Source organism: Formica exsecta, unplaced genomic scaffold (genome assembly GCF_003651465.1).
Source record: "Formica exsecta isolate Colony F162 unplaced genomic scaffold, ASM365146v1 scaffold46, whole genome shotgun sequence".
NCBI lineage: Eukaryota > Metazoa > Arthropoda > Insecta > Hymenoptera > Formicidae > Formica > Formica exsecta.
The window spans coordinates 61013-69932 of record NW_021851835.1 but is presented as its reverse complement, the minus strand read 5'-3'; the positions used below and the strand labels follow the sequence as shown (position 1 = coordinate 69932).

General features: G+C 46.0%; 1 protein-coding gene across 1 annotated transcript; it reads left to right on the top strand.

Moving 5' to 3' along the window:
* The first annotated feature begins 5172 nt into the window (after positions 1 to 5172).
* Positions 5173 to 5971, top strand: LOC115241012. The gene is made up of 2 exons (XM_029816521.1): positions 5173 to 5366; positions 5464 to 5971. The coding sequence occupies exons 1-2, from the start codon at positions 5173 to 5175 to the stop codon at positions 5969 to 5971; spliced, it is 702 nt and encodes a 233-aa protein (XP_029672381.1).
* Positions 5972 to 8920: the final 2949 nt, after the last annotated feature.

The window sequence follows — 8920 nt, the reverse complement described above, 5'->3', positions numbered from 1 at the left end:
TCTTCTTTCTCTTGGTTCTCGTCGCGTCCATTCCAAGTATCATCTTCGATTCCATAGCCATCCATACGGCCATCGCGGCGGCTCTCTCGCCAAGAGTCGAGTCTCTCGCCGCGACGCGCTCGCGCATTCTCTCGGCGAGCGCGCCGTCGGCGACGTGTCGATCGGCGAGCTCGCCGCTTCGCAAGTACGCGACATCGTGCTCGCGGCAGGCCGCGTCCAGACGATTGACGCCTCGATCGCCTCGCGCGAGTCGTTTCGCGAGACGGGTACCCGGCCCGCAAAATTGATATCCGGGTACATAAGCGTCCGCAGGGGGGGGGCAAACGAGCACGTGCCCCCCCCCCCTGGAAAATGGAAAAAAAATATTTTAATTAAAAAAATTAAATTATTTAAAAAAACAGAAACAAAAATCTTTTTCGATTTACATCTATCTTGACGCTTCGCGAATTGCATTCGCCGCAATCTTTAACGAGCGGCGCCGGGCCGTCAATGTGCGTTCATTGCCAGGGACGATTGTAATGCTCCAAACATCGACGGTAGCGCCGCACTTCCGGATCCACTCTTATATGTTCGGGCAGTTTCTCCCACAATCGTTCCACGTAGCGACCGAAGTGCTTTAGCAAGATTATCTTCGGGATAAACCGCAATTGATCGGTGGTGAAATCGAGAATATCGTCACCGTCTACTAGTAGGATAAACATCTCGATTCACCGCGCGCGATTCGCTACTGCGCGATCGACGGCGATCTATTCGTATATAAATAAAAAGATCTCGCCCCGCCTTGCGCGAGTGTACCGCGCACGCGAGAGGAATGCGCTTCGTGCGGCAGCCGATCGGATAAGGATGACAAACCTCGACGGTAGGGCGCGACCGTCGGAGGAAGCGCGCAGACACGGTCGTCTATTACCGAGCGCTATTCGCTGTCTTATTTGCGGCCCCTCTAGTTGCGGTAAGACGAACGCGCTGATAAGTTTGCTGGAGAGCCCGCACGGCGTACGCGTCGAGAACGTTTACGTTTACTCGAAGTCGTTGCAACAGCCTAAATATTAGTATTTAGAGAATTTATTGACACCGATGGAAGATATAGGTTATTTCACATTTTCCGATAACTCTGATGTTATTCCGCCCAACAAAGCGCTCCCGAATTTGATATTCGTGTTCGACGACGTAGCGTGCGACAAACAGGATACTATCAGGGAGTATTTCGCTATGGATCGACACTCGAACGTCGATTGCTTCTATCTGTGCCACACGTACGCTAAAATACCAAAGCACTTGATTCGAGATGAGTGGTATCCGTTTGACCACGTTAATATTGACCACGGTCCCGATTGACCACGTTGAAATTGATTACGTTGATATTGACCACGTTGATATTGACCACGGTCCCGATGGACCACTGTCCTGATTGACCACAGTCCCGATTGACCACGTTGATATTTACCACAGTTCCGATTGACCACGGTCCCGATTTACCACGGTCCCGATTGACCACGTTGATATTTACCACAGTTCCGATTGACCACGGTCCCGATTGACCACATTGATATTGACCACAGTGGTCAATCGGGACTGTGGTCAATCGGGACTGTGGTCAATCGGGACTGTGGTCAATCGGGACTGTGGTCAAATATTAACGTGGTCAATCGGGACTGTGGTCAATATCAACGTGGTCAATCGCAACGTGGTCAATCGCAACGTGGTCAATCTCAACATGGTCAATCGGGACCGTGGTCAAGATCAACGTGGTCAAACGGGATGCTCCCATTCGAGATAACGCAAATCTGTTGATTCTCTTTAAACAGAATGGTACTAATTTGCGTCACGCGTACAACGATGATGTGAACACGGATATGTCGTACGAGAATTTTCACGCGCTATGTCGCGCGTGTTGGCGATACAGGTATGGTTTTCTAGTGATCGACAAAGATAGCGCGCTTCGCACCGGCAGATACAGAAAAGGGTTTAACGACTTCGCCGTACCGTAGAGCGATCAGTCGTCGCGTATACGTCGAACACGTCGATCGCACTCCCTCCCGCAAGCGAGAATTGATCCGTTCATCGCGATGGCCGCGACGGATATCGGCGAACGAGAGAAGACGGCGAAAGAGATCGCTAAGACGCGCGCGTCGATTCGTAAAAAACATAGAGCGTTGAAGACCGGCAAAATGGAGAACGATATCGCGATGAAAAGCCGTTTCAAGCAGATCGTCGAACCGCTGCGGCGCATCGCCGAACGCGCCGAGCGAGACGAGATCGAGCGAGACGAGATCAAACGCAAGACGATAAAGTGAGACGCGATCGACACCTCGCCCGCGACGACGAGCGTCGAGGAAAAATGGGAGGAGGAAGCGCTGACTCCCGCTTGGAAAAAACCTAAGGTGAAATAAATACGAGCGCGACGTCGATTGGACGCCGTTTCTACTCCGTTATACGAGTACCCCACCGAGAGAGATCCATTCGCGCGGGACGAAACCGAGGGTGAAGCGTTCGAACCCGAGAAACTCGAGTCGCCCTTGACGTTCGAAATGCCCGTTAGACGAACTTCGCGAACTTCTCAAGGTCGCAAAATGCTGCACGGTCGGCTAGGACCGTTGGGACAAAAGTACATGGGGGCTCTTCTCGGCGGGGAAGCGCCGAACGAGATCGATCACGTTTACGGGGTGTACATCGGCGCGAAAGGCGCGATGCTCGGCAATAGGCGATTCGACGTAAACGCGGATGACCCCATACTCATAGATGAGATTAAATACATCGGTACCCCCGGTTTGTACGAATTGATCTTTATGAAAAATCCCGATAGTCTCACGTACACGGAAAAGGATGAATTAACGTACAAGAGTATATTGTTAACAACGAACGCTCATAAACGCGACCATGATGCTAGAAAATCTGTTTTAGGAAATAAGGGATACAAATACAAGTTCGTTATCGCTCCGCTTATCCACGGCAGCGGCGAAAAAGACGGGCGCGGGTCGCATACCGTCGACCATGCGAGTCACGGACGATAGAATCTATTACGTTCATTGGGATGATCCGAACGAATTAGTGGATCGTCTGCAATTGCGGGATTCTTCGCGTCGAGCCGGCAACAACGCTCACAAAAACGAGATTCTATCGATAATCGAGGAGCTTCGCGAGACGGGAGCGATCGTATAAATCAGTGCTCGGAGATAGTTGCCCTTTTCGAGCCGATATGTGAAGCGACGCCTACGGTCCTCCCACTACCGCTCGAGGCTCGACGGCCGAGCCGCCGATCGCGCGCGTAACGCTATGCCTCAGGGGCGTCCCGATCTAAAAAATATGCTAAAATTGCACCTGCCGTCAAACCGTCGTTTAAATTTGCTTTGCCAGATAATTTGTCTACTAGTAATATATTATATATGTTATAGTAATATACAGGGTGTCTCACAACCTCCGTACAATACTTTAATAGTGTATTCTAGAGATAAAACACAGTAAAAAATTCTAATACAAAAATTTTGAGGTTGCAATAGTTTTTGAGTTATAACCGATCAAAGTTTGCCAATGATATCGCATAAAACTCGCGCGCTCAGATCCGTACACATATACGGCTGATTTTATTGTTTCTTATGTATATGAATACCATGTACGGCGGTCAGCTGATATTAAGGAACTATAAGGCGCGAATTCTACGCAATATTATTGGCAAACTTTGATCACTTATAACTCAAAAACTATTGTAGCCTCAATATTTTTCTATTAAGATTTTTTACTTCATTTTGCCTCTAGAATACGCTATTAAAATATTGTACACAGGTTGTGAGACACACTGTATATATTATATAATATATTAATTTGTCTATTAGTAATATAGGTCAGTATTCGGAGATAGTTGCCCTTTTCGGGCCGATATGTGAAGCGACGCCTATGATCCCCCCACTACCACTCGACGCTCAACGGCCGAGCCGCCGATCGCGCGCGTAACGCTATGCCTCAGAAGCGTCCCGATCTAAAAAATATGCTGAGATTGTATCTGCCGTCAAATCGTCGTTTAAAGCTTTGTCAAATAATTTGTCTATTAGTAATATATTATATATGTTATAGTAATATATATATATTACTATAACATATATAATATATTACTAATAGACAAATTATTTGACAAAGCTTTAAACGACGATTTGACGGCAGATACAATCTCAGCATATTTTTTAGATCGGGACGCTCCTGAGATATAGCGTTATGCGCGCGATCGGCGGCTCGGCCGTCGAGCCTCGAGCAGTAGTGGGGGGACCGTAGGCGTCACTTCACATATCGGCCCGAAAAGGGCAACTATCTCCGAGCACTGGTATAAATCGAACCGTCGCGTCGACGACCGTCGCAGTCGTACGACGGATTCGCGATGTCCGTGAGCAAATTCGGCACACCTGTAAAAAACCGCGGCTACGACGCGAGGACCGGAAGACTACGTCCGGCTACCGAGTCCCTGCGAAATTACGTACGCGATAACGCGCTGTGTTTAAGCTCTACCGTCGAGTACGACGCGAGAGAGCGCAAGATAAAACGCCTGGCTCAGCCGGAGGAGGACGCCGACGCGACGAGCAAAAGCTACGTCGAGAGAATTACGTCGCATTTGAGAAAAGACGTAAACGAGACGGGGCAGAGCGTCATCCTGCTGTTCATGACACTCACCCAGCTCGATAACGCTCTGAGTAAACGAATAGACGCTGCGGAGAGTTTTGTTTCCAGGATTGAAAGGCGCGACGATGCTCTGAGTAAACGGATAGACGTCGTGGAAAATTCCGTTTCGAGAACAGAAGCGAACGCTAACGCTCTAGGTAAACGGATCAATGCTTTGGATAAATGGATTAACGCTTTAAGCGAACAAATCGATGTTGCAAAAAATACAATATCGCTCAACGCGGCGAAGTCCTTGACGAGAAGCGCGAGCAATCATAAAATACTGTTCAATCAGGGTAAAATAATACAGGAACTAACCCAAAAATCGCACGTCGCGGCGAATTCCGCGGCAAAGATACGAGAATTGGAAAATTCAACATCGCGATTGAAGAGAGACGCGGACGAGCTATCGAGGAGAGTGAGGAAACTGGCGAAGATTCGCGAGAGCAGCGACGACGCTCGGAGCGGCGAGCCGCTGGAGAGAGAGATCCCGCCCAACGTCATCCTCGAGAGAAAGAGGGGAGAATTATGAGCACCGAAAAACGAAGGCTAGTCGAGGAGTTGCACGTGCCCGCGAGAAGAAACTTCCCGCGTCGTCGCGTCGCGGTACGCGGGTACGACGACCTGTGGCAGGCGGATGTGGTCGAGATGCGTCCTTACGCGAGACTCAACAAAGACAACAACTACATACTCACCGTTATCGACGCGTTAAGCAAATACGTGTGAGCTGTACCGCTTAAAAGCAAGAGCGCGAACGAGGTTACCCGAGCGTTATCCAAAATAGTGCGAGACTCTAAGCGGTATCCGAAAAATCTGCAGACCAACAAGGAAAGGAAAGGAATTCTACAACGCCGAGGTGCGAAAGTTCGCGGAAAAGCGCGAAGTGAATCATTACTCGACGTACTCGGTGATGAAGGCGTCGATCGTCGAACGATTCAATTGCACGCTCAAAAATTCTATGTGGAAGTACTTCACGCTGAGCGGAACGTACAAGTGGATCGACGAGTTATCTCGGCTCGTCGAGAAGTACAATACGCGAAAACATCGCACTATAGATATGAGACCCGTCGACGTGACTCCAGCGATCGCCGATAAACTTTTAAATACGGTATACAGCAATATAAAAATCGCGGCTCCGGCAAAATTGAAAGTAGCCGATCCGGTACGCGTCAGCAAGTTTAAGACGATCTTCGAGAAAGGCTTCACACCTAACTGGACCACCAAGATTTTTCGAATAACCAAGATACAACGGACTAATCTCGTAACGTATCTGCTGAAGGATTCGCGCGGCGAGCCGATCGCCGGAGGATTCTACGAACACGAGTAGCTGCGCGTCGACGATCCCGACGTGTATCTCGTGGAGAAGGTGCTGCGTCGAAGGGGCGACGAGGTTTACGTGAAATGGCTGGGAATGGACGAGTCGCACAATTCTTGGATAAATAAAACGGCTGTATTATGATAAAAATGTATTTTTATTAAATAAAACTACATATATTAAACAAAATCATTCGTTAGAAAAATAAAAATTATCACGGACTCTTCGCGCCGTCCTTTTCGCGTTCCATACGAGTTCTCTCTCGCGTTCCATACGGGTTCTCTCTCGCGTTTCATACAGATTCTTTCTCGCGCCGCTACGCGGCCGCCACATCCTGCGTTTTCACTTTCGCGCTTTATACGGACTCTTTCACACGCTCTATATGAATTCTTCGTCGCGCCGCTACGCGAACGTCGTGTCTCGCGTTAACCTTTTTTCGCGTTGCTCGATATAAAATGCTTCCGAGAGCATAATAGAGAGATCGTGAAAATTTCCGCTCTGTCCTACTTGCAGCAAATCTTGACGCAGATTCGATAAACTACTCTAGCCAAGATTTGCTAATAAATCTTTAGCGAGAGTGGAAAGTTATAGAGCGTCAAAACAAACCCCCACTCTTCGGCTCGATGCGCTATAACTTTCCACTCTCGCTAAAAAGATTTATTCGCAAATCTTGGGCTAGAGTAGTTTGCCTAATACGCGTCAAGATTTGCTGCAAATTGGACAGATTGGAGGTTTTCTACGATTTTTTATAATGCGAAAATACTCGAAAAAACTTGCGCGTCTCTTCGCGAGTATTTCATACCTTCGCGTATCCCGTTTTTGTTATTTTTCTCTCTTGGAGTATTTTATTAAAGTAAATATTGTTTATATTTAAAATATGCTATATTGTTTATAAAATATACTATATTATTTATCAAGCGACACGGTAGCGTCGCCAAGTATATATAAAAATTCGTTCCAGCTTCTCAACGGTTTGCCTATGTACAGGAGCTGCGACGCTATCAAGTAGCTTATCCGGAATTTTAAAACTAGTAAACTTTCGATTAAGATATTTTAATAACTAAAGCCGTAATAAAAAATCTAACGGCACTTTTATAAAAAATGTAACGGCACTTTTATTATATAATGTGAATATAAGCTTCCGATTGCGACCGGTTCGAATAAGATTGGTGCAGTCAATCCCGAGAAATGATGATCGTATATCAGAATTGTGACATTTTTCGTTCTTCATTATTATCATAATAATAAGATAAGTTTCAGACTCTCACGTACGTATGCTCGCACGCACACACGCAAAGCGATTTTGTCCCTCAAGGCGTGTTCATATCGCTCATGTACGATTATTCTTTCGTGTATTACTCTTTTATAAAACTATAATTTTAAAAATTTATAATAAATGAGAGAGAGAGAGGGAGAGAGAGCGGGGGTGAGAGGGGGAGAGGGAGGGGTGGGTGAAAGGAAGGGAGGGAGAGAGAGGGGGAGGGAGGAAGGGAGAAAGGGGGAGGGAGGAAGGGAGAGAGAGAGTGGGGTGGAAGAGAGGGAGGGAGAGAGAGAGCTGGAGAGAGAAAGATTTTTTTGATTAATTGATTGATCTTTATTAGCTTTCTCAGCTATTTGTAATACAAATCTAGTTTACATTAATTACAATGTACTCCTTTAACATTCGCTTAAACGGCATAATTCTTTCATTCTGCTTTATTTCAGCTAGCAAGGCGTTATACATTTTCACTCCTTCGTAAAACATACTTTTTTGCGCACTCCTTGTTCTGCGATATTTTATTGCAATATTCCCAGCTTGTCGTGTTTGTCTTTCACTCTCATTTCACACAATTTCTAATCTATTTGTTAATTGCTCCGGTAACATGTTCCTACAAATCTTAAAAATAAATATACACACATTATAATATAGCCTCTGTTTTATGGACATAAATTCCAGCGCTTGCAGCATACGCTCCACTTTGGTATATCTATCACATTGCAATATAATTCTCATTGCCCGGTTTTGTGCTTTTTGCAATTTACTCAGCTGTGTTTCTCCCATATCAATTAACAGCGTCGCACAATACTCAAAGTGAGGCGCTATAATTGTCTTATATACAATACATCTAGTGTATGCCAATATATAATTACCTATTCTATTCAAAAAACTCGTTTTTTCCCCTATTTTCTTTAGCATATAATCACAATGGTCCTTAAATCGTAGTCTATCGTCAATAATTATGCCTAGGTATCTCATTATTTCCACACGTTCAATCTCAGTTCCATCCAAACATTTCAATGTTATATTACCTCAGCGTTCTTTTCTTATACTTCTAACAATCATATATTTCGTTTTTCCTGCATTCATTTTTAACTTATTTATATTCATCCACTCTTCTACTATAGTAAATGCCATATTCATTTTGCCTTCTAATTCCGCGCTGCTTTCTCCAGTTACATATATTAACGTATCATCTGCAAACATTTTTATACTACATCCTTCTGGACAGATTTTTATTATATCATTTATATTGTAACGGTTCACCTTTCCCGTACGCCGCGGATCAAGGCTTGCCGGTGCCAGGATTCGGGAGAAGGGGGAAACTCCAACTTACTTTACCTCGGTATAAGCGGTTAAACAATTAGGTTTATTCAAGCGATTATCTAAGTCTAACACTGAGCTATATTATATGTACAATGCAACATGCCGGAACGGTGCGTACAGAGTTTCGCGTGAGCGGTTGTTATTCACAATGCGACATGCAAGAGCGGTGCGTACAGAAATTCGCGTACAGAGTTTCGCGTGTGGCTGGTGCGCGTGGAGCTCGGGAAGCGAGCGCGGCCCATGCGGACGTGTTCTGCGATCGCGGGCATGCAAGTAACTATAGTTATTCTAAGCTGAACAGAACGGATCTTAAATACTACGGGTGTCGCGTGGCCTTCGTTCGTAATTCCAACGGCCTGACTACCTTATCCTTAGAA